General features: G+C 43.9%; 1 protein-coding gene across 7 annotated transcripts in view; it reads left to right on the forward strand.

Moving 5' to 3' along the window:
* The window catches only part of ttll5 (tubulin tyrosine ligase-like family, member 5), a 1,011,501-nt gene that overhangs the window by 980,488 nt on the left and 6,212 nt on the right, over positions 1-24,801 (forward strand). For 2 of the 7 annotated variants that reach the window (XM_069915840.1, XM_069915841.1), the window contains exons 31-32: positions 5,403-5,620; positions 10,854-11,099. The exons of 1 other annotated variant lie outside the window; for it this stretch is intronic. In XM_069915840.1, coding sequence (XP_069771941.1) covers positions 5,403-5,620; positions 10,854-11,043 — 408 coding nt within the window. In that variant the 3' untranslated portion in view covers positions 11,044-11,099. Of the gene's footprint in view, positions 1-5,402; positions 5,621-10,853; positions 11,100-24,801 lie in introns of those variants that run through there. 4 more of the 7 variants (XM_069915842.1, XM_069915843.1, XM_069915844.1 and 1 more) reach the window with 3 other exon arrangements.

Here is a 24,801-nt window from a genome sequence, read left to right on the forward strand (position 1 = left end):
GTACGGCTGTTCACCTTGGCAGTGTGGGCACTGTACAACTGTTCACCTTGGCAGTGTGGGAACTGTACAACTGTTCACCTTGGCAGTGTGGGCACTGTATGACTGTTCACCAGGGCAGGTTGGCAGTGTGGGCACTGCACAGCTGTTCACCTTGGCAGTGTGGGAACTGTACAACTGTTCACCTTGGCAGTGTTGGCACTGTACAGCTGTTCACTTGGCAGTGTGGACACTGTACAACTGTTCACCATGGCAGTGTGGGAACTGTACAGCTGTTCACCTTGGCAGTGTTGGCACTGTACAGCTGTTCACCTTGGCAGTGTGGGCACTGTATGACTGTTCAACATGGCAGGTTGGCAGTGTGGGCACTGTACAGCTGTTCACCTTGGCAGTGTGGGCACTGTACAACTGTTCACCTTGGCAGTGTTGGCACTGTACAGCTGTTCACTTGGCAATGTGGGCACTGTACAACTGTTCACCAGGGCGAGTTGGCAGTGTGGGCACTGTACAGCTGTTCACCTTGGCAGTGTGGGCACTGTACAACTGTTCACCAGGGCAGGTTGGCAGTGTGGGCACTGCACAGCTGTTCACCTTGGCAGTGTGGGCACTGTATGACTGTTCACCAGGGCAGGTTGGCAGTGTGGGCACTGTACAGCTGTTCACCTTGGCAGTGTGGGCACTGTACAACTGTTCACTTTGGCAGTGTTGGCACTGTACAGCTGTTCACTTGGCAATGTGGGCACTGTACAACTGTTCACCAGGGCGAGTTGGCAGTGTGGGCACTGTACAGCTGTTCACCTTGGCAGTGTGGGCACTGTACAACTGTTCACCAGGGCAGGTTGGCAGTGTGGGCACTGCACAGCTGTTCACCTTGGCAGTGTGGGCACTGTATGACTGTTCACCAGGGCAGGTTGGCAGTGTGGGCACTGCACAGCTGTTCACCTTGGCAGTGTGGGCACTGCACAGCTGTTCACCTTGGCAGTGTGGGCACTGTACGACTGTTCACCAGGGCAGGTTGGCAGTGTGGGCACTGTACAGCTGTTCACCTTGGCAGTGTGGGCACTGTACAACTGTTCACTTTGGCAGTGTTGGCACTGTACAGCTGTTCACTTGGCAATGTGGGCACTGTACAACTGTTCACCTTGGCAGTGTGGGCACTGTACGACTGTTCACCAGGGCAGGTTGGCAGTGTGGGCACTGTACAGCTGTTCACCTTGGCAGTGTGGGCACTGTACAACTGTTCACCTTGGCAGTGTGGGCACTGTATGACTGTTCACCAGGGCAGGTTGGCAGTGTGGGCACTGCACAGCTGTTCACCTTGGCAGTGTGGGCACTGCACAGCTGTTCACCTTGGCAGTGTGGGCACTGTACGACTGTTCACCAGGGCAGGTTGGCAGTGTGGGCACTGTACAACTGTTCACCTTGGCAGTGTGGGAACTGTACAACTGTTCACCTTGGCAGTGTGGGCACTGTATGACTGTTCAACATGGCAGGTTGGCAGTGTGGGCACTGTACAGCTGTTCACCTTGGCAGTGTGGGCACTGTACAACTGTTCACCTTGGCAGTGTTGGCACTGTACAGCTGTTCACTTGGCAATGTGGGCACTGTACAACTGTTCACCAGGGCGAGTTGGCAGTGTGGGCACTGTACAGCTGTTCACCTTGGCAGTGTGGGCTCTGTACAACTGTTCACCAGGGCAGGTTGGCAGTGTGGGCACTGTACAGCTGTTCACCTTGGCAGTGTGGGCACTGTACAGCTATTCACCTTGGCAGTGTGGGCACTGTACAGCTGTTCACCTTTGCAGTGTGGACACTGTACAGCTATTCACCTTGGCAATGTGGGCACTGTACAGCTGTTCACCTTGGCAGTGTGGGCACTGTACAACTGTTCACCTTGGCAGTGTTGGCACTGTACAGCTGTTCACTTGGCAATGTGGGCACTGTACAACTGTTCACCAGGGCGAGTTGGCAGTGTGGGCACTGTACAACTGTTCACCAGGGCAAGTTGGCAGTGTGGGCATTGTACAGCTATTCACCAGAGCAGGTTGGCAGGGGAGGTTGGCATCTTTCTTAGCCTTTAGCCTCCTCCCTCTGTCATCTCTGCTTCTACCCTCCCAGCTATTACCTCTTATCTGTTAGCCTGTGTTCCTCCCCCTCTCCTACCCACCCCAATTATTTTATTCCAACATCTGCCAATTTTTCCACATTTCTACTGAAGGGCCCAGGCCCAAAATATTGACTGCGTTTCACTCGCATGGATTTTGTGTAATCTGCTGAGTTCCATCAGCTCATTTTACAAGGGCGTGGATGCTGGTCCAGCCCTTGGAGAACCCAGCCTCACTGTTTGTACAGTAACAGGGCCTGATTTTATTACATTGCTCACAACCATTGCTTCAGACAATATCAGTTTCAGATGCTCTGTGCCCACCTACATTTACTCTAGAGAGCAGAGTACATTTTTGTTATGAATTTGGGTGTATTCCCCATCCAGACCATTCGTTCAGTTTCATTATTTCAGGTGGGGTCAATGTTGGTCCCCATCTTTTCCTATACATTCAATAATTTGTTTCCAGGTTCTGATTATATGTATTAGAATGGGGTTATGTCTTTTTCTTTAGTAATTTTCTTTAGTAATTTGAAACTCCATTTATAGATAAAATCCTTTGCTTCCCCCTCCCCCGACGAGTAGATTTCCTTCTGAATCCAAGAGGGGGGCTGTCTTCTATAAAGAAAGCTGAGATAAATCTAGCCTGTGCAGTTAAGTCATATTTTTTAAAATCTGGAAATCTAAGTCTTCCCAACCCGTAATCCATATCAGTTTTTCCAGTGCGGTTCTTGGTACCTTGTTATTCCATAGGAACCATCTAATATGATTGCTTAATAATTTAAAGAAAGTTTAAAGTAACACAATAGACAGAAGTTGAGAAAGATACTGGAGTCTTGGCATTAATTTCATTTTGACGCAATTAATCTTTCCCACTAAAGTAAACGGTAAATCTCTCCATTTCTGCAGGTCTTCTTCTATCTTCCCCAAAAGAGGATCTTAGTTTATACAGATTTTGTTTATACGAGATTTCATTCTCATCTCCTAGTAATTCTGATTTGTATAATTCTGTGTAATATTGTCCAAAGATGTCATTGATTTCCTTTTGTTTATATTGGAATGTCTGTTTCAGTTTTTATAGTGTTTTTTCATTCCTTGATGCTCCTCTGGGTTTAATTTGCAAATTAAGACTTTATGTACCCATTCACCTAACTCATAATATTGTTTAGTTTTTAAGATCACTTTTTCTGTTCCATATGTTTGAATTGTATTAGATCTTAGCTTTTTATTCTCCTGTGGTCTGTATTTTTCTTGCAGTCCTGTTCTTTGATTTTTTTTCTCATTCTATAATATCTTTCTCCAAACTCTTACTTCTGCCATATATTCTCTCTTTGTATAGGATATAATTTGTCACCTCAGATATGCTTTGAGCGTGTCCCAGATCAAAAGTTCATTTCACCAAAAAGTTCTATCTGTCTCTTTATAAAACTCAGGTCTGTTCTTTTAAGTAGCGTGGTGTTGAGATGTGTCTGTATACATGTCCTTGCTTTTCCATTATTGCAGTAGTTATTGTTGGTGAGTGATCTGATAGGAGCCTGTTTCAGTGGTGTTCCAGGGACCTTGGGTGAATTCTGACTCCTGTGCTGTCTATGTGGAGTTTGCATATTTTCTTTGTGACTGTAGCTTCCTCAGTTGTTTGCTTTCCCCCACACCCAGCCAACACCACCCCCCCCCCAAAAAAAAATCCCTGGCTGCTGTAGTCTTGGCAAGTGGCAAGAAGGGTCCTGAAGAGCCTCGGGCACTGAAGGCTTCCTGATCATGTCAAAGGTTTGGATCTGGAGCTCAGGTGGCCGATGGATCGAACAGGAGTCTGTGGGGCTGCAGAGAGTGTGGGAGGGCTGGAGGCGAATCCACGGACACTCAGTGACTCTGAACGGACTCCTTTCTGCTTCCATGTCTCCTATTGTTAGGGGCACCAGGCCATGCTCATGGCGACTGTCTACCTTATGGCAGGCAGAAGGCAATTTTGTGTAATATCCCATGTTCTGTACTATTACATGACAATAAAGGAATCTTGAATCAAAGCAGAGATTTTTTTAAATTTAGACCTACAGCACAGTAACAGGTGATTTCAGCCCATGAACCCGTGCCCCCCAATTACACCCAAATAACCTGCACCCCGTGGAAAATCCATGCAGACACGGGGAGAATGTACAAACTCCTTACAGACAGCGCAGGATTCAAACCCCAGTCCCGATCACTGCATTGTAACAGTGTTAGGCTAACCATGCCACCTATTTGTTTGGCAGGTAGAAAGGCATGTTGTCAGGCAATAGGGAAATTAGGAGGAGGGAGATGGATCCAATGGGAATGCTGACTTAGACCTGATGGGCTGAATAGTCTCCTTTTGTTTCAAAATGAGTCTCGGATCAGCTCATTGTCAAGGTTTTAGTCGAAGCAGATGCTCTCTCATCCGTGAATCTCATTGTGGGAAGAGGTTTGGGACAGGACGCCACTGCAGTGTTGGTCTGGGATGGCACCCATACAGGTTCCATGTATGTTCACTGTATCAGCCAGGAGCCAAATAACTAACAGAGGGCAGAATGGTCTCCTGTGCAGTTTACCATTGGTGGCAGTTGTTGTATTACACACTGACATGTCGGTCCACGGTCCCGTGCATTGCCTGACTGAGACCATGAACAAATTAGAGGAATAACATCTCATCCAAACGGACAGCATCAACATCGACTCCTCCACTTTTCGTTAACACCCTCCCTCTATCTATCTCTGTGTCTCCTCTCCTGTAGTTCAGACACTCTTTCTCTTTCCCCCCCCCCCCATCTCCTTTCCCCCAGCTCTGCAGTCACAAGGTTAAGCCTCTCTCAACCCCAACCCCAATCATTTCTGGCCTTCCACCTCCTCTCCATATCCAATTCACACCTTTAACCAGTTGGTCTCTACACCCACCCCACTCCCCCGCTGCCTTTCATTACTTCTTCCCAGCCATTTAATTCAGACGCCTGCCTCCTTTTCACAAGATATGGGAGCAGAAGTAGGCCGATCGGCCCATTGAGTTTGCTCTGTCATTCTAGTCATGAGTGAAATGAATCCATCCTCACACATAGCCTCGCTTGCCATAACCCTTGATGCCCGAACTAATCACTCAGAGACTTTTCACTTATATCTTGAAGAAGGGCTCGGGCCTGAAATGTAAGTTCTATATCTTTACTTCCTGCTGAGTCCCTCCAGCACTTCTGTGTTTTTATTGTGTATCAGGAGATAGGTAATGCATAAGATTTACATCGACATGTGTGTATCAGGGGGAGTTCCTGGTATCTGCTGATGTGTTCTTGCCCCCACAGGCCATCTCTGCAGAGAACCACCTGCTGACATCGGATCCCAGCAGCCACTGGGCAGCACCACCCACTGTGGGCAATCAGAAGCCCCAGACCAGTATCCCATGGCCAGCCAGGCAGCACGTGCTGGAAGCCCGTCCGGGGAGCCCACCACTCCTGCCGAGACCACCGGTGAATAACAAGCAGGGGGCTTGCAGACAGGCTGGCACACAGAGAGTAGCCAGGTAGGATGCTCCCCCTGAATACTTTCCACCCTCCACTCTGCTCCTCTGGTCAGATCCATGTTCCAAATCCTTTCCAATGACAGCATCAAGGGGAGGAAAGCAAAGGTCGGCAGTTGGGGTAGTCACCAAGACCAGTGTGTCCAGGGCAAGGAGGTGATGGGTGAAAGGTTCCATCCAGCAGTGTTGCATGGGCTGTGTTTCACACGGTCACTTGTCTGCACCATGCAGTCCAAACGACGACCACTTAGTCAGACAGTACATGTAGTTCTTCTGTTATCCCAGTGATTCCCACTTCCTGGTCTCGGAATCCCACACCCGCTCCTGTCCAACTTGTTCTCAATTTTTAAATTTTGTGAAAATTTAGACATAAAGCACAGTAACAAGCCCTTCCAGCTCACAAGCCCATGCCACTCAAATACCCCAATTAACCTACATCCACTGGTACGTTTTGGAGGGTGGGAGGAAACTGGAACCCCTGGAGGAAACCCACACAGACACGGGGAGAATGTACAAACTCCTTACAGACAGTGCGGGATTCGAACCAGGGTCGCAGGGCTGTCATAGTGTCAAGCTAACCACTACGTTAACCATGCCACCCAGTTACACTGGAACGCTGTACATTTTGAAAGGTGGGAGGAAACCCGAAGCTCCCGGGGAAAACCCACATCGACACGGGTAGAACATGCAAACTCCTTACAGACAGCACAGGGTTCGAACTTGGGTCACTACCGCTGTAACAGCATCGTGCTAGCTGTGCCACCCTGTGGAAGGGATGGCCACTCAGCCTTCTCTCCTTGTGCGGCCAACACAGCATTGAGGGGACGCTGACTGCTATTGGGAGCCCTGCTGTGTGTGAAAGTGAAGTGACTGATGCTGTAAGAGGGGCCTGGAACGCTTCAGAGGATGTAGTGATTTCTGACCACCTAACCAGAGAAACAATATTCAGCTAGAAATGGTGAAGAAAAGATTCCTGAGATTGGTATTGGGACTGGGGAGTTCCTCACTGGAGTGTTGGAGGCTGACAGCACCTTTTGGAGCTTATAACATCATGGTGGGGGAGGGGGAAATCATAATAGTTATTGCTTTTTCCCGAGAGTAGGGGAATTCGAGGGCTGAAAGGTGAAAGGGGTGCATTTAAGGCATGTAGACAGGGATGCGAGTAGGAAGATTTCCAGGGCTCGAGAAAACACAGGCAAATGGGACGAGCTCAGCAAGCACAGAGGAGATGAGCTGAAGAGCCTGTTCTGTGCTGCAGGTTGCCACATGCAGCAGGAGGCTTCCTTCAGGAAAGAGCAAAGGTGCTGAGATTGTGTCTAGTCCCAAAGGAAGATTATATTTGTGTGACCTGGCTGGTGGAGCTGAGCTGTAACACTGACATTTAGAACATAGAACCCTGCAGCACAGTACAGGCCCTTCGGTCCTTGATGTTGTACCAACCCATATATTCCTTAAAAAAGGGACTAAACCCTCCTTACCCTGTAACCCTCTATTTTGCTTCCATCCATGTACCTGTCTAGGAAGCTCTTCAATGCCTGTCAAAGGTGACATTTGGAGAGTACAGAGCTTGTAGGTTCCTGTCAGGATTAAAGGCGAAGTTTGCAGGCACAGGGAACCTTGGTTGTTGAGGGATATTGGGGATCGGGTTCGGAACAAGAGAGGGGGGTATAACAGGCACATGGGGCAAATGAGGAGTATAAAAAAATGCAAGATAAACCTCAAGAAAGAAATCAGGAAGGTCAAAGAAAACATGAGGCTGCTTTGGCAGAGAATGTGAAGGAAAATCCTCAAGGTTTCTACAGGAATATTAAGAACAAAAGGACAATAAGGGACAAAATGGGTCTCTATAAAGATCAGAGTGGTCGGCTTTGTTTAGACCTAAAAGAGATGGGGAGATCTTAAATTTCATCAGTATTCACTCAGGAAACAGGCACAGAGTCATGGGAAGTAAGGAAAACGAGCAGTGGGGTCATGGAACCGACATAGATTAGAGAGGAGGAAGTGCTTGCTGTCTTAAAGCAAATCTTTCTTTGGCTTGGCTTCGCGGACGAAGATTTATGGAGGGGGTAAATGTCCACGTCAGCTGCAGGCTCGTTTGTGGCTGACAAGTCCGATGCGGGACAGGCAGACACAGTTGCAGCGGTTGCAGGGGAAAATTGGTGGGTTGGGGTTGGGTGTTGGGTTTTTCCTCCTTTGCCTTTTGTCAATGAGGTGGGCTCTGCGGTCTTCTTCAAAGGAGGTTGCTGCCCGCCGAACTGTGAGGCGCCAAGATGTACGGTTTGAGGCGATATCAGCCCACTGGCGGTGGTCAATGTGGCAGGCACCAAGAGATTTCTTTAGGCAGTCCTTGTACCTTTTCTTTGGTGCACCTCTGTCACGGTGGCCAGTGGAGAGCTCGCCATATAATACGATCTTGGGAAGGCGATGGTCCTCCATTCTGGAGACGTGACCCACCCAGCGCAGCTGGATCTTCAGCAGCGTGGACTCGATGCTGTCGACCTCTGCCATCTCGAGTACTTTGACGTTAGAGATGAAAGCGCTCCAATGAATGTTGAGGATGGAGCAGAGACAACGCTGGTGGAAGCGTTCTAGGAGCCGTAGGTGATACCGGTAGAGGACCCATGATTCGGAGCCGAACAGGAGTGTGGGTATGACAACGGCTCTGTATACGCTAATCTTTGTGAGGTTTTTCAGTTGGTTGTTTTTCCAGGCTCTTTTGTGTAGTCTTCCAAAGGCGCTATTTGCCTTGGTGAGTCTGTTGTCTATCTCGATGTCGATCCTTGCATCTGATGAAATGGTGCAGCCGAGATAGGTAAACTGGTTGACCGTTTTGAGTTTTGTGTGCCCGATGGAGATGTGGGGGGGCTGGTAGTCATGGTGGGGAGCTGGCTGATGGAGGACCTCAGTTTTCTTCAGGCTGACTTCCAGTCCAAACATTTTGGCAGTTTCCGCAAAACAGGACGTCAAGCGCTGAAGAGCTGGCTCTGAATGGGCAACTAAAGCGGCATCGTCTGCAAAGAGTAGTTCACGGACAAGTTTCTCTTGTGTCTTGGTGTGAGCTTGCAGGCGCCTCAGATTGAAGAGACTGCCATCCGTGCGGTACCGGATGTAAACAGTGTCTTCATTGTTGAGGTCTTTCATGGCTTGGTTCAGCATCATGCTGAAGAAGATTGAAAAGAGGGTTGGTGCGAGAACACAGCCTTGCTTCACGCCATTGTTAAGGAGAAGGGTTCAGAGAGCTCATTGCTGTATCTGACCCGACCTTGTTGGTTTTCGTGCAGTTGGATAACCATGTTGAGGAGCTTTGGGGGGCATCCGAGGCGCTCTAGTATTTGCCAAAGCCCTTTCCTGCTCAAGGTGTCGAAGGGTTTGGTGAGGTCAACAAAGGTGATGTAGAGTCCTTTGTTTTGTTCTCTGCACTTTTCTTGGAGCTGTCTGAGGGCAAAGACCATGTCAGTAGTTCCTCCGTTTGTGCGAAAGCCGCACTGTGATTCTGGGAGAATATTCTCGGCGACATTAGGTATTATTCTATTTAGGAGAATCCTAGTGAAGATTTTGCCTGCAATGGAGAGCAGTGTGATTCCCCTGTAGTTTGAGCAGTCTGATTTCTCGCCTTTGTTTTTGTACATGATAATCCTTTGGACCTTATGGGAGACTAGTGTAGAAGTTGCAGGGGCTCTGACAGAAATATTTAAAATGTTCTTAGCCACGGACGAGGTGCCAGAGGATTGGAGAGTAGCTCAGGTTGTTTTGATGTTTAAAAAAGGCTCCCAAAGTAATCCTGAAATTATAGGCCAGTGAGCCTGTTGTCAATAGTAGGTAAATTATTGGAAGGTGCTCTAAGAGATCGGATATACAATTATTTGGATAACCATGGACTGATTAGGGATTGTCAACGTGGCTTTGTGCATGGTAGGTCGTGTTTAACCAATCTTATAGAGTTTTTCAAGGAGCTTACCAGGACCTTTTGACAAGGTCCCATATGGAGGAGTTCGTCAAGAAGGTCCAGACGCTCAGTGTTCATGGTGAAGTAGTGAACTTGATTTGACAATGGCTGGACGGGAGAATCCAGATAGCAGTGGTGGATAATGCTTCTCAGGCCGGAGGCCTGTGACTAGTGGAGGGCCTCTGGTGCTGGGACCCTTGTTGTTTATCATCTATATCAATGATCTGGATGATAATGTGGTAAATTGGATCAGCAAGTTTGCAGATGACACTAAAATTGGACGTGTTGAGAGAAATGTTTTCAAAGCTTGCAGAGGGATCTGGACCAGCTGGAAAAATGGGCTGAAAAATGGCAGATGGAATTTAATGCAGACGTGTGAGGTGTTGCATTTTGGAAGGGCAAACTAAGAAAGGACATACACGGTGAATGGTCGAGCACTGAGGAGTGTGGAAGATCAGAAGGATCTGGAAATACAGATACATAATTCCCTAATGTGTCACAGGTGGATAGGGTTGAAAAGAGGGCTTTTGGCATATTGGCTTTCATAAATCAAAGTATTGAGTATAGGAGTTGGGATGTCATCATGAAGTTGTATAAGACATTGTGAGGCCAAATTTGGAGAATTATGTGCAGTTCTGGTCACCAAACTACAGGAAATATCAATAAGATAGAAAGAGGGCAGAGAAGATTTACTAGGATGTTGCCTAGACTTCAGGAACTGAATTACAGGGAAAGGTTCAACAGGTTAGGACTTTATTCCCTGGAGCGTAGAAAAATGAGGGGAGATTTGATCGAGGTATTTAAAATTAGGAGTGGGATAGACAGAGTAAATATAGGTTGGCTTTTTCCACTGAGGGTAGATGAGATACAAACCAGAGGACATGGGTTAAGGGTGAAAGGGGAAAAGTTTAGGGGGAGCATGAGGGGGAACTTCTTCACACAGAGAGTGGTGGGAGAGTGGAACAAGCTGCCAGCTGAAGTGGTGAATGTGGGCTCAATTTTAACATTGAAGAATTTGGACAGGTACATGGGTGCGTGGGCTGTGGACTGCGTGTAGGTCAGTGAGACAAGGAAAAAAATGGTCCGGCACAGACTAGAGGGCCAAAGGGGCCTGTTTCTGTGCTGTAGTGTTCTATGGTTATTAATGCCCCTAATGTTCCAGCCTCCATCACCACCCCTGGCAGGGGATTCCAGGCACCCACTTCTCTCTGTGTAAAAAAAAACTTAACCCTGACATCTCCCCTAAACTGCCCTCCCTTAATTTAGTACTAATTTATTTCCTCATTACAGGAAGGATGTGGAAGCCATGGAGAAGGGGCAGAAGAGATTTACCAGGATGTTACCTGGATTGGAAAATAAGTCTTATGAGGCAAGGTTCGCAGAGCTGGGATTTTTATCTTTGGAGCGTAGAAGGATGAGAGGAGACTTGATAGAGGTCTACAAGGTCATGAGAGGCATAGACCCGTATATACTCGTATAATCGTCAATTTCTTTTTACCACTTTCAGGCTAACAAAAGGGGGTCCACTTTTACATGGGTCAGACATTTGACCTTGGTAAGTTCCTGAGTTGCTGTGTCGTTCAAGCGTTGTGAGCTCAGATGGCAGGGACCGGGTGGTAAGTTTGTGGTTGGGGTGTTGGATGGGTGGTAGGTAGAGAGAGATCCACAGTCAGGAGTTCAGATGGGCAGGCATCCAGGGCGTCAGGAGCTCGGATGGGTGGGCGGCTAGAGCAAGCTTAGATGGGTGGACAGTCAGAGCCAAAAATTGGGGAGGTGGTGGGGGGGTCAACTTTTACATGAGTTATATATGGCAAGGTGGACAGTCAGCAACGGTTTCCCAGCATAGCAACAGCAAACGCCAGAGGACATGTGTACAAAATGAAGGGAGGGAAGTTTAGGGGAGACGTCAGGGTTTTACACAGAGTTGTGGGGCCTGGAAAACATTCCCAAGGGTGATGGTGGAGGCTGAAACATTAGGGGCATTTTAGAGACTCTTGGACACGTGGATGGAAGAAAAATAGAGGGTGTAGTTTTTTCTGTGGGACTACAAGCAACATCAAGGGCCGAAGGAATTGTACTGTGCTGTAGTGTTCTGTGTTTCAGGGTTGTGAACGTTGAGGAGGGGATCTCTACCTCAGTTGCTGGGGTTTAGAGGTACATACAGTCCAGTTGAACCAAACATCCTTCTGCTTTACTTTGCGGGAAGGAGGCATCCCTGGGGGCTGTGTGAGGGCATCCACAGAAGAGGCAATGCACCTGACGGCAGATCCTGACCCAGTGCTCCCACCCTGGCCCCCGTCCCCGTAGAGTGACACAGGCTCACTTTTTGCCCAATCCACTGGTCCTGTTTGTCTTTTGGTCCAGAAGTATCACTTTGTTTTGCTTGGTTTTTCTGCTGATAGATTCCTTTTCCCACACTCAGGCCGAGCCACACTAAGTAAACCACAAAAATGTGGAGAGGTTGAAGCACTGCACAGAAATTCAATTCTGGTTCGACTGAATAAACACTCCCTCCACCAGGGCCAACGAGTGAGCTGTGCCCCAAGTGCAGTCTGAAAACATTAACCTACATGAACATGCCATTCAAGTACCTGCTGCACATTCACCCTCTGCTAGATTAACCCTTCTGTACAAGCACTCTGGCCCCTCTGCACCTTGACCCCTCTGCACCCTGACCTCTGAACCCTGACCCCTCTGCACCCTGACCCCTCTGGACCCTGACACCTCTGCACCCTGACCTCTGAACTCCGACCCCTCTCCACCCCAACCACTGCTCCCCAATCCTTCTGCCCCCTGACCCCTCTGCACCTTGACCCCTCTGCACCCAATCCCTGTGCACCCCAATGCCTCTGCACCCTGACGCCTCTGTACCTTGACACCTCTGCACTTGACCCCTCTCCACCCCAAACCTTCTCCACCCCAACCACTCTGCACCTCAACCATTCTTCACTCCAACCCCCCCTGCACTCCAACTTGTTGGGATAAATGGCTCATTTTCTGAGTGGCAGGCGGTGACCAGTGGGGTGCCACAGGGATCTGTACTGGGACCCCAGCTGTTCACAATTTACATTAATGATCTGGATGAGGGGATTGGATGGAATATCTCCAAATTTGCAGATGACACTAAGCTAGGAGGGGTTGTGTGCACGGAAGAGGGGGTCAGGAAGCTTCAGTGTGATTTGGATAAATTGAGGGACTGGGCAGATCCATGGCAAATGCACGACAATGTGGATCAATGTGAGGTTATCCACTTTGGTAATACAAACCGGAGGGCAGATTACTATTTGAATGGCAATCGATTAAGAGATGGGGAAGTGCAGAGAGACCTAGGGGTACTTGTACACCAGTCTCTGAAGGCGAGCATGCAGGTACAGCAGATGGTTAAAAAGGAAAATGGTATGTTTTCCTTCATATCAAGAGGGTTTGAGTATAGGAACAAGGATACCTTACTGCAGCTGTACAGGGCTTTGGTGAGACCCCACCTGGAGTATTGTGTGCAGTTTTGGTCACCTTATCTAAGGAAGGATGTTCTTGCAATGGAGGGAGTGCAGAGGCGATTCACCAGCCTGATACCTGGAATGGCAGGAATGACTTAGGAGGAAAGATTGCGCAAATTAGGATTGTACTCGCTGGAGTTTAGAAGATTGAGAGGGGATCTCATAGAGACATATAAAATTCTGGCAGGACTGGACAGAATGGATGCAGATGGGATGTTTCCAAGGATGGGAAAATCCAGAACCCGGGGCCATGGTTTGAGGATAATAGGCAAACCATTTAGGACCGAGATGAGGAGGAATTTCTTGACCCAGAGGGTGGTGAATCTGTGGAATTCATTGCCACAGAGGGCAGTAGAGGCAGGTTCATTAAATGTATTTAAGAGGGAATTAGATCTATTTCTTAAGTATAAGGGTATTAAAGGTTACGGAGAGAAGGCGGGGACGGGGTACTGAACTTTAAGATCAGCCATGATCTCGTTGAATGGCGGAGCAGGCTCGAAGGGTCGAATGACCTACTCCTGCTCCTATCTTCTATGTTTCCATGACTCCTCTGCACCCAGAGCTCTCTGCACTCCAACCAAGCTGCACTCCAACCGTGCTACACTCTGAACCACAGACCCCAGTCCCTCTGCACTTTGATCCTTCTGCACCCAAACCCCTCTGCACTCTGCCTCTTTTGTACTCAGTTGTGTGTCAAAGGGAAGGGACTGATCCTTCACTGACCCTGTTACCTTCACAGGCAGAGCTCACAATATGGAGGGAGTTGAAACAAAACTACTCACTTTTCTCTTTCAGAGCCATTCCCTCTGAAGCCTTTTACACAGGATCCCCAATACAACTGTCAGGATTATGCCTGGCCCGCAACACCAGTGCGGTGTTAGCCGTGATGGGAAACATTGGTGAGGTGTTAACCGTTACGGGAAACTCCAGTGAGCTGTTAACCGTGATGGGAAACCACAGTGAGGTGTTAGCCGTGACGGGAAACTCTGGTGAGGTGTTAGCCATGACGGGAAACACCGGTGAGGTGTTAGCCATGACAGGAAACACCGGTGAGGTGTTAGTCGTGATGAGAAACTTCGGTGAGGTGTTAACCATGACGGGGAAACTCCAGTAAGATGTTAACTGTGACGGGAAACCTCGGTGAGGTGTTAACCGTGATGGGAAATCTCAGTGAGGTGTTAACTGTGACGAGAAACTCTGGTGAGTTGTTAACCATAACGGGAAACCTCAATGAGGTGTTAGCCATGATGGGAAACTCCGGCGAGATGTTAGCCATGATGGGAAACCTCGGTGAGGTGTTAGCCATGATGAGAAACCTCGGTGAGGTGTTAACCATGACGGGAAACTCCAGTGAGATGTTAACCGTGATGGGAAACCTTGGTGAGGTGTTAGCCGTGATGGGAAACTCGGTGAGGTGTTAACCATGATGGGAAACCCCTGTCACCAGCAAGGCTGACAATATCTAGATTCCTTTATTGTTATGTAATAAAACTAGTGTAATGTTACACAAAATTTGTTTTTAACGATTGTAAGGCAGACAAATTCATCAATGGCAGAAATTGCCTGAAGCGACTCTTACAGTTAGAGAAAGAAAAACAAAAGAGAGTCCGTCAGAGTTGCTGAATACCCGTGGATTCGCCTCCAGAATTCCCACAGCCACACAGAGTCCAGTGAAAACTATCGGCTACCTGAGCTCCAGATCTGAACCTCAAACAGGATCAGGAACCTTTCTTTTTTTTTAAATTTTTTTATTTTTCACACCATAAATCACATTAGCCATGATACACACTTTTTCTTTTTCACACATATACAGTGACTTTTTCTCCCCCCCCTCCCTCCTCCCAAACCACCGACCCACCCCCCCCCTCTCATCCATTTTAGGTATATAATCTAGGTTACATTAAACCAGTCAGACAATGTTGTCATTCAACAAAAATACACCAGAAATTCTACTGAGTCCATTCTTTTCTTTCCTTCTCCTTCCATCAACTTAGGTAATGTTTGTCCCCGGTAGGTTTTCGCTATTGTATTTAATGTAAGGCTCCCATATTTGTTCGAATATTTCAATATTATTTCTTAAACTATATGTTATTTTTTCTAATGGAATACATTTATTCATTTCTATATGCCATTGTTGTATTTTCAAATTCTCTTCCAATTTCCAGGTTGACATAATACATTTTTTTGCTACGGCTAGAGCTATCTTAACAAATCTTTTTTGTGCATCCTCCAAATCAATTCCAAATTCTTTGTTTTTTATGTTACTTAGGAGGAAGATCTCTGGATTCTTTGGTATATTGTTTTCTGTTATTTTATTTAATATCTGATTGAGATCATCCCAAAATTTTTCTACTCTCTCACATGTCCAGATTGCATGAATTGTTGTTCCCATTTCTTTTTTACATCGAAAACATCTATCAGATACTGTTGGGTCCCATTTATTTAACTTTTGCGGTGTAATGTATAGTCTGTGTAACCAATTATATTGTATCATACGTAGCCTCGTATTTATTGTATTTCTCATCGTTCCAGAACATAATTTCTCCCATGTTTCCTTTTTTATCATTATATTTAAATCTTGTTCCCATTTTTGTTTAGTTTTACCATTTGTTTCCTCATTCTCCTTTTCTTGCAGTTTAATATACATATTTGTTATAAATCTTTTGATTAACATTGTATCTGTAATCACATATTCAAGGTTACTTCCCTCTGGTAAACTCAAATTGCTTCCTAATTTATCCTTCAAGTAGGATCTCAATTGGTAATATGCCAGCGCTGTATCTTGAGTTATATTGTATTTATCTTTCATTTGTTCAAAGGATAATAATCTATTTCCTGAAAAACAATTTTCTATTCTTTTGATCCCTTTTTTCTCCCATTCTCTAAAGGAAAGGTTATCTATTGTAAAAGGGAGTAGCTTATTTTGCGTCAATATTAGTTTTGGTGAGGAGTCACGTGATGGAGTAGTGGCCGGACGGTGAACTCCAGCCCTCTCCAGAAAAGTCGGGAAAAACAAAGGAAAACACAAAGGCACAGAAATAAAAGTTACAGAAAAGTGAGTATAAAGGTGGAAAGAAGATGGCGACAAAAAAAAAAAATCGAAAGCAACGGTAAGAAGAGAGGAAGAGAAGACAAAGGAGGAAAAAGGTGAAGGCCTTACCTGTCCGAAGAGGCCCGCTGCGGAGAGAGAAACCCGCTCCCTCAGGTCGGTAAATAATGGACTACAAAAATGGCTCGCAGAGCCGAGTAAAAGTGCGCAACCGCGCATGCGCGAAGTTTCGCGCATGCGCGATGCAAATGAATAAAAACACACCGACGGGAGGGGGGACGAGCTGGGGAGTCGATCTCCACAGCCGGCAACGACAGCTGCAGAACACCTGCAGCAAGAGGAGAACATAGAAGACAACGAAAACAAGAAAGAAGAGGAGGAAAGGGCAACAAAGAAACAACAGATGGTCAACCCAGAGGAAGAAGAAGAGTACAGGGAAATAGAAGAAGAAAAGAAAGGCAAGGTAAAGGATATACTTGCTCTTATTAAAGGATACATGGAGTCATTTAAAGAATGGCAAACACAGGAATTTAAGGATTTAAGAAAAAGAATAAACAGAAGAGAAAATGAATAAAATAGAGATGACCTTAACAGAAATGGGAAAGAAAATGGACAAGATGGAAGAGCGGGCAGTAGCAGCAGAAATGGAGGTAGAAGACTTAAAAAAGAAATTGGAGAAATCTAATAAAAAAACTAAAGAGACACAAGAACTACTAGCTCAAAAAATAGATACAATGGAAAACCATAACAGAAGAAATAACATAAAGATAGTGGGCCTTAAGGAAGATGAAGAAGGCAAGAATATGAGGGAGTTTATAAAAGAGTGGATCGCTAAGACCCTAGGATGTCCAGAACTACAGCAAGAAATGGAAATAGAAAGGGCACATAGAGTATTGGCCTCTAAACCACAACCACAACAAAAACCAAGATCTATTGTAGTAAAATTCCTAAGATATACTACAAGAGAAAAGGTACTGGAGAAGACAATGGAAAAAGTAAGAGAGGGCAACAAGCCACTGGAGTACAAAGGGCAAAAAATCTTCATTTATCCAGATATAAGTTTTGAACTCCTAAAGAAGAGAAAAGAGTTCAATACAGCAAAGGCGATTTTATGGAAGAAAGGGTATAAATTTATACTAAAGCATCCAGCGGTATTGAAAATATTTATTCCAGGACAACAAAGCAGACTGTTCTCGGATCCACAAGAAGCACGAAAATTTGCAGAACAATTACAAAAATAGACTGAGGGATGAAGACGGGTAATGAGAGTTTAAATGATCACGATTGATATGTATGTGGGTAAAGACAAAAATAGACTGAGGGATGAAGACGGGTAATGAGAGTAAAAATCATCACGATTGATATGTATGCGGGTAAAGAGGTATAAGAGTGAATAGAGACAATGAGCATACGTGAATGTATCTGTACTTAGAGGAAAATATAGATAGTATAGACAAGAATTAATAAGGGAAGGTAATGGAATAGAGAGAATAAGGAGGGAATTAAAAGAGTGACCTTTGTGACATATGAAAAGTGAAACCTTTTCTGGGGGGGCGGGGTGGGGGAAATAGCGGTCACTGCAAAATCAATTGACGCTTGCGAGTGGATTCGCAAATCCAAATGGAGAGGGGAGATGTGGTTGTCCGACAAGGGATAAAGGACAACTCAGGAGGGGAAGGGGAGATTGGGGATAAATAAGACAGAAATAGGAGAATAAGGAAAATGTTGGATGTTGTAGGAATGTTGTCTTATAAAGAGTTGAAAATAAGAAAACAGAAATGGAAAAGGAGGAAAGGTAATGATGGAAAAACGGAAAGAGAAGATAAACAAAATATAAAAGGGCTACGCTGAACTATATGTCTTTAAATACTAATGGAATACATAACCAAATTAAAAGGAAGAAACTACTAAATTTAAATGAATAAATGTATTCCATTAGAAAAAATAACATATAGGTTAAGAAATAATATTGAAATATTCGAACAAGTATAGGAGCCTTAGAGTAAATACAATAGCGAAAACCTACCGGGGACAAACATTACCTAAGTTGATGAAAGGAGAAGGAAAGAAAAGAATGGACTCAGTAGAATTTCTGGTGTAATTTTGTTGAATGACAACATTGTCTGACTGGCTTAATGCAACCTAGATTGTATACCTAAAATGGATGAGAGGGGGGGGTGAGGGGGTGGTTTGGGAGGAAAGGGGGGGGGAAGAAAAAGTCACTGTATATGTGTGAAAAAGAAATAGTGTATATCATGGCTAATGTGATTTATGGTGTGAAAAATAAAAAATTTAAAAAAAATAAATCAAAGCATTGAGTTGGAAAAAAAAATATTAGTTTTGGTAATTGATAATTTGTTTTATTTCTTTCTACATGAATCTTCTTCCAAATATTGAGGAGATGATGTAATACTGGAGAAGTTCTATGTTGTACCAATTTTTCATCCCATTTATATAATATGTGTTCAGGTATCTTTTCCCCTATTTTATCTAATTCTAATCTCGTCCAGTCTGGTTTTTCCCTTGTTTGATAAAAGTCTGATAGGTATCTTAATTGTGCGGCTCTATAATAATTTTTAAAGTTTGGCAATTGTAAGCCTCCTTGTTTATACCATTCTGTTAATTTATCTAGTGCTATCCTCGGTTTCCCCCCTCTCCATAAAAATTTCCTTATTATTTTCTTTAACTCTTTGAAGAATTTTTCTGTCAGTTGTATTGGCAATGCCTGAAATAAGTATAATATCCTTGGAAAAATGTTCATTTTAATACAGTTTATCCTTCCTATCAGTGTTAGTGGTAGATCTTTCCAATGCTCTAAATCGTCCTGTAATTTTTTCATTAGTGGATTATAATTGAGTTTATATAATTGGCCTAGATTTTTGTTTATTTGTACACCTAGGTATCTTATTGCCTGCATTTGCCATCTGAATGGAAATTCCTTCTTAAATTTTGAGAAATCCGCATTATTCATAGGCATTGCTTCACTTTTATTTACGTTTATCTTGTATCCCGACACTTCTCCATATTCCTTCAATTTCTTATATAATTCTTTTATTGATAGTTCTGGTTCTGTTAAGTACACTATCACATCATCCGCAAATAGACTGATTTTATATTCCCTGTCTTTTATTTTTATTCCTTTTATATTATTATCTATTCTTATCAATTCTGCTAGTGGTTCTATAGCTAGCGCAAACAATGACGGTGATAGTGGGCATCCCTGCCGCGTTGACCTGCTTAAGTTAAATTGCTTTGATACATGTCCATTTACTGTCACTTTCGCTAACGGTCCCTTATATAATGCTTTAATCCAATTAATATACTTCTCCGGTAAACTGAATTTTTGCAATACTTTGAACAAATAATTCCATTCTACTCTGTCGAAGGCCTTCTCTGCGTCTAAAGCAACTGCTACTGCAGGTGCTTTATTTCCTTCTACTGCATGAATTAAGTTAATAAATTTACAAATATTGTCTGATGTGCGTCTTTTTTTGATAAATCCAGTTTGGTCTAAATTTACCATTTTCGGTACCTGTTCTGCTAATCTGTTTGCTAATAGTTTAGCTATTATCTTATAATCTGTGTTTAGCAAAGATATTGGTCTATATGACGCTGGTGAGAGTGGATCTTTCCCTTGTTTTAGTATCACTGTAATTATTGCTGTTTTACATGAATCTGGTAAGCTTTGTGTTTCATCAATCTGGTTGATTACATCCAGGAGGGGCGGAATTAATAAGTCTTTAAATGTTTTGTAGAATTCTATTGGAAATCCATCCTCTCCTGGTGTCTTATTATTTGGTAATTTTTTTTATTATCTCTTGTATTTCTACTGTTCCAAATGGTTCTGTTAATTTATTTTGTTCCTCTATTTGTAGTTTTGGTAGTTCAATTTTAGTTAAAAATTCATCTATTTTCCCTTCTTTCCCTTCGTTTTCAGTTCGGTATAATTGTTCATAGAATTCTCTAAAGTTTTCCTTAATTTCTTTTGGATTATATGTAATTTGTCTTTTTTCCTTGATGCCAATACCATTTTCTTAGCTTGTTCTGTCTTAAGCTGCCATGCTAGGATTTTGTGCGTTTTTTCACCTAGTTCATAATATTTCTGTTTTGTCTTCATTATATTCTTCTCTACCTTATATGTTTGTAATGTTTCATATTTTATTTTTTTATCCGCCAATTCTCTTCTTTTAGTTGTATCTTCCTTCATTGCTAATTTTTTTTCTATGTTTACTATTTCCCTTTCCAACTGCTCTGTTTCCTGATTATAGTCCTTCTTCATCTTGGTTACATAACTTATTATTTGCCCTCTAATGAATGCTTTCATTGCATCCCATAGTATAAACTTATCTTCCACTGATTCCGTATTTACTTCAAAGTACATTTTTAATTGTTTTTCAATAAATTCTCTAAAATCCTGCCTTTTAAGTAACATGGGGTTTAATCTCCATCTATACATTCTTGGAGGGATGTCCTCTAACTTTACTGTCAGTATTAAGGGTGAATGGTCCGATAGTATTCTCGCTTTATATTCTGTTTTTCTTACTCTATCCTGCATACTAGCTGATAACAAAAATAGGTCTATTCTTGAGTATGTTTTATGTCTAGCCGAGTAGTATGAGTATTCCTTTTCTTTTGGGTTTTGTTTCCTCCATATATCCAAAAGTTTCATTTCTTGCATTGATTTAATTATAAATTTGGTTACTTTGTTCTTTCTGTTAATTTTTTTCCCCGTTTTATCCATATTTGGATCCAAATTCAGGTTGAAATCCCCTCCTATTAGTATGTTCCCTTGCGTATTAGCTACCTTCAAAAAGATATCTTGCATAAACTTTTGATCTTCTTCGTTAGGTGAATATACATTAAGTACATTCCAAAACTCCGAATATATCTGACACTTTTATCATTACATATCTCCCTGCTGGATCTATTATTTCCTCTTCTATTTTAAATGGCACATTTTAGTATAGCCACTCCACTTGCTTTTGAATTATACGATGCTGCTGTTACATGTCCTACCCAATCTCTCTTTAATTTCTTGTGCTCCAATTCAGTTAAGTGTGTTTCTTGGACAAATGCTATATCTATTTTTTCCTTTTTCAGTAAATTTAGTAGTTTCTTCCTTTTAATTTGGTTATGTATTCCATTAATATTTAGAGTCATATAGTTCAGCGTAGCCATTTTATATTTTGTTTATCTTCTCTTTCCGTTTTTCCATCATTACCTTTCCTCCTTTTCCATTTCTGTTTTCTTATTTTCAACTCTTTATAAGACAACATTCCTACAACATCCAACATTTTCCTTATTCTCCTATTTATATCTTCTTTATCCCCAAGCTCCCCTTCCCCTCCTGAGTTGTCCTTTATCCCTTGTCGGACAACCACATCTCCCCTCTCCATTTGGGTTTGCGAATCCACTCGCAAGCGTCAACTGATTTTGCAGTGACCGCTATTTCCCCCCACCCAGCCCCCCCAGAAAAGATTTCACTTTTCATATGTAACAAAGGTCACTCTTTTAATTCCCTCCTTATTCTCTCTATTCCATTACCTTCCCTTATTAATTCTTGTCTATACTATCTATATTTTCCTCTAAGTACAGATACATTCACGTATGCACATTGTATCTATTCACTCTTATACCTCTTTACCCGCATACATATCAATCGTGATCATTTTTACTCTCATTACCCGTCTTCATCCCTCAGTCTATTTTTGTCTTTACCCACATACATATCAATCGTGATCATTTTAACTCTCATTACCCGTCTTCATCCCTCAGTCTATTTTTGTCTTTACCCACATACATATCAATCGTGATCATTTTTACTCTCATTACACGTCTTCCTCCCTCAGTCTATTTTTGTAATTGTTCTGCAAATTTTCGTGCTTCTTCTGGGTCCGAGAATAGTCTGTTTTGTTGTCCTGGAATAAATATTTTCAATACCGCTGGATGCTTTAGTATAAATTTATACCCTTTCTTCCATAAAATCGCCTTTGCTGTATTGAACTCCTTTCTCTTCTTTAGGAGTTCAAAACTTATATCTGGATAAATGAAGATTTTTTGCCCTTTATACTCCAGTGGCTTGTTGACCTCTCTTACTTTTTCCATTGTCTTCTCCAGTACCTTTTCTCTTGTAGTATATCTTAGGAATTTTACTAAAATAGATCTTGGTTTTTGTTGTGGTTGTGGTTTAGAGGCCAATACTCTATGTGCCCTTTCTATTTCCATTTCTTGCTGTAGTTCTGGACATCCTAGGGTCTTAGGGATCCACTCTTTTATAAACTCCCTCATATTCTTGCCTTCTTCATCTTCCTTAAGGCCCACTATCTTTATGTTATTTCTTCTGTTATGGTTTTCCATTGTATCTATTTTTTGAGCTAGTAGTTCTTGTGTCTTTTTAGTTTTTTTATTAGATTTCTCCAATTTCTTTTTTAAGTCTTCTACCTCCATTTCTGCTGCTACTGCCCGCTCTTCCATCTTGTCCATTTTCTTTCCCATTTCTGTTAAGGTCATCTCCATTTTATTTATTTTCTCTTCTGTGTTGTTTATTCTTTTTCTTAAATCATTAAATTCCTGTGTTTGCCATTCTTTAAATGACTCCATGTATTCTTTAATAAGAGAAAGTATATCCTTTATCTTGCCTTTCCCTTCTTCTTCTATTTCACTGTACACTTCCTCCTCCTCTTCTTCTTCCTCTGGGTTGACCATCTGTTGTTTCTTTGTTGCCCTTTTCTTCTCTTCTTTCTTGTTTTCATTGTCTTCTGTGGTCTCTTCTTGCTGCAGGTGTTCTGCAGCTATCGTTGCCGGCTGTGGAGATCGACTCCCCAGCTGGTCTCCCCTCCCGTCGGTGTGTTTTTTTTCATGCGCGGTTGCGCACTTTTACTCGGCTCAGCGAGCCATTTTTGTAGTCCACTATCTACCGACCTGAGGGAGCGGGTTTCTCTCTCCACCGCGGGCCTCTTCGAACAGGTAAGGCCTTCACCTTCTTCCTCAGTTGTCTTCTCTTCCTCTCTTCTTACCGTTGCTTTCGATTTTTCTTTTTTTGTCGCCATCTTCTTTCCACCTTTATACTCACTTGTCTTTAACTTTTATTTCTGTGCCTTTGTGTTTTCCTTTGTTTTTCCCGACTTTTCTGGAGAGGGCTGGAGTTCACCGTCCGGCCACTACTCCATCACGTGACTCCTCTCCAGGTAGTGTTGAGGAAACTCTGCTTTGTATCCTCATCAGGAACCTTTCAATGCCCGTTGGCACTCTCTCGCATCCTGGTTCCAATACCTGGTACCCCTTTAGCCAGTTTCGAGCCAGTCCAGCAGTCTGCAGCCTGATGTAAGTCCCTTGATGGTAATTAAGTCACCAACAGCCCACCGCCTGTGTGTTCTTCAACCGAAGATTCCTCACTGGTCTGCTTCATGGTCCCTTCACGTAGGGTTGACCCCTCTGCTCCTTCTCAAATTGGTGCCCTGAACCAGTCCTGCTGTTTCCCCAGATGAAGCAGAAATTGCTGGTGAAACTCAGCAGAGCAGGTCATGGTTCTGCTCTGAGACAGTTCCCCAGATGTGAGCTCTTGGCTGTCTTTGTTCAGCTAGAAGTACAGAGCGAGAGCAACAAGTTCACATTGCCCAGTATCCTGGTATCGTGAGCAGGTTCTACAGCAAGCAGTTCAATAAGACAACTCTCACATTCATGTCACAGTGAGAAGTAGAACAGTTGTCAGCAGGAGGCAAAGGGATAGATCTATCGACAGATCACTAGATGTTGCAGAGGTTTCAATTTCCCCCTACTGACCGAGACGTCCTTCGTGCCAGAGGTTTAGATGGGACAGAATATGATAAGAGTGTTCCTTGAAGCAGTGTGTAGAGAGTGCAACCAGGAAGGAGGCCACACCAGACCTTGTAATGGACCCAGCCAGATGATTGGAGTCTTAGTGGGGAAGCATCTTGAGACAAATGATCACTCTTCCTCAACTTTCAACACAGTCAAGGACAAAGATAAACAAGGAAGTCTGCAGATGCTGTCATTGTAGAAGAGACAAAAATGCTGGAGAAACTCAGCCGGTCACGCAGTCTTCTTGATGCAGCAAAGATAATGATACATAACGTTTCAGGTCTGCCTACATTTTGCTCGTACCTTGAAGAAGGACTCAGGCCGGAAACATTGGTTATCCATCTTAAGAACACTGCATGACTTGCTGAGTTTCTCCAGCATTTTTATATGAAAGAAGAATAACCTGGGGTTTTGCACATGGGAGTTGTTTAAAGACCAACTAGAATCCAGGATTGCATGTCCCATAAGGGGGAAGGATTGGGATGGCAAGGTCAGGGAGCCCTGGATGATGAGAGAGGTCATGAAAAGGAGGCATGTGTAAGGTTCAGGGAGCTACATTCAGACATGTCCCTGGAGGAGTATAAAGCTTGCTGGATTAGGGAAGCCAAAAGGGGCCATGAGATGTCCTTAGTGAGTTGGACTAAAAACAATCCCAAGGAATTTTATGCTTCCATTATAAACAAGAGGATGATGAGGGAGAGGACGTGGAGGGTGAGGACGACGAGGGAGAGGACGTCAAAGGAGAGGATAGGTCCACCCAAGGGCAAAGATGGAATCGGTGCTTGGAGTCAGGGAAAGACAGCGAGGTGCTAAATGAGCACTTGGTATCAATGTTTTACCAAGAAGGACGAGGACAGTGAGAGGGTGTCGA

This window comes from Narcine bancroftii, chromosome 2 (genome assembly GCF_036971445.1).
Source record: "Narcine bancroftii isolate sNarBan1 chromosome 2, sNarBan1.hap1, whole genome shotgun sequence".
NCBI classification, from domain to species: Eukaryota; Metazoa; Chordata; class Chondrichthyes; order Torpediniformes; family Narcinidae; genus Narcine; species Narcine bancroftii.